Below are 1,136 nucleotides of genomic sequence, written 5' to 3' on the forward strand. Positions count from 1 at the left end.
GGGCACAGGTTGTGCAGAGGAGGAAGTGACCCACGCGGCAGTCTCCTTCTAAGCCGTGGTCTCTAGTTCCCCTCTACGGCCCACCTCCCACAAAGTCTCAGCCACACCTCCGTTGGCTCTGCTTTGTACTCTAGATGCCTCTGGTCCCAACGCTGAGACCTCAAGGTGTGGTCTCACAGAGACACGGAAGTAACTTACAGACATTGTTTTCAGTGTTTTTTCTGATGGCTGCACACCAGTGTGTGTTAAGGGCATCCACCCTCACGTCTGCTCTGCGGCTAAAACGTTCCCCTCTTCGATGCTCTGCAGCTGCAGCCTCTGACTCGCGAGAGTTCTGCTGCCTCGGCGGCTCCCAAAGCCAACCCCGGGGACGGTCCGTGCTGCAAGCAAGACCCCAGGCAAAGCCTCCTCCCCAAACAAGTTGACTTTGGCTTCAGCCTCTATGGCTTTGGCCAAGCTGGCTGCATAACTGTCCAAGGACTTGTGCACTTCGGCTTTCACGTGAAGAATAGGGTTCTTGGCAGCTTCTGAGAGAGAAAGAAGGCAGAAAAAAGGTTAGCGAGGGACCAGGACCATGGCTATCCCGGGATAGGTCTGCTCTTGCTTCACTGCCCCTGGGAGGGGAAGCAAACTGAGGTTAAGGGTGTGGGTTCTGGAGTCACAGTCCATAAGGTGACAATCCTTGACTCCCCTACTTACTATCTGAGAAATCTTAGAAGTATTTAATCTAATGTCGGTTACCTCATCTGTAAAGAGAAGATCGTGGCACACCCCTTACGTCATGGGGTTCCCGTGCCCGTGATAATTAGACAGCTCTTCCTAAGGTGTTTTAGCCTAGGTCTGGCTCATAGAAAAAGGCTTGATAAATACTTTCTATTAATGACATTCATATTTTTACATGTTTGAAAGAGTTCTCTAGTCTTTCAGCTCCCCAGAGTGTATAATAGCTTTGGCTCTAAACTTCCACAAACCTGAATGTGGTCTCTGTCCTCTCCACCCTTGCTCAGAGATTCCTCAAAGCTATGGAGAACCTCAGGACTGGAAGGAAATTAAAGGTTCGGGTGCCCCTTCCCCCAGGATTAGGACTCCTGACACCTAAAGTGCACAGGAGGGAGGGAGGGAGGGAAGGAGGGAGG

The 1,136-nt window shown here is 51.3% G+C and overlaps 1 protein-coding gene across 3 annotated transcripts in view; it reads right to left on the reverse strand.

The window, feature by feature from the left end:
• Positions 1-206: 206 nt before the first annotated feature.
• GPR161 (G protein-coupled receptor 161) overlaps positions 207-1,136 on the reverse strand; it is a 47,292-nt gene continuing 46,362 nt past the window's right edge. The window contains exon 5 of one of the 3 annotated variants that reach the window (XM_007458106.1): positions 207-527. In XM_007458106.1, coding sequence (XP_007458168.1) covers positions 262-527 — 266 coding nt within the window. In that variant the 3' untranslated portion in view covers positions 207-261. The remainder of the gene's footprint in view (positions 528-1,136) is intronic. The other 2 variants (XM_007458107.1, XM_007458108.1) reach the window with 2 other exon arrangements.

The sequence above is a fragment of the Lipotes vexillifer genome, unplaced genomic scaffold (assembly GCF_000442215.2).
Source record: "Lipotes vexillifer unplaced genomic scaffold, Lipotes_vexillifer_v1.1 scaffold189, whole genome shotgun sequence".
Taxonomy (NCBI): Eukaryota; Metazoa; Chordata; class Mammalia; order Artiodactyla; family Lipotidae; genus Lipotes; species Lipotes vexillifer.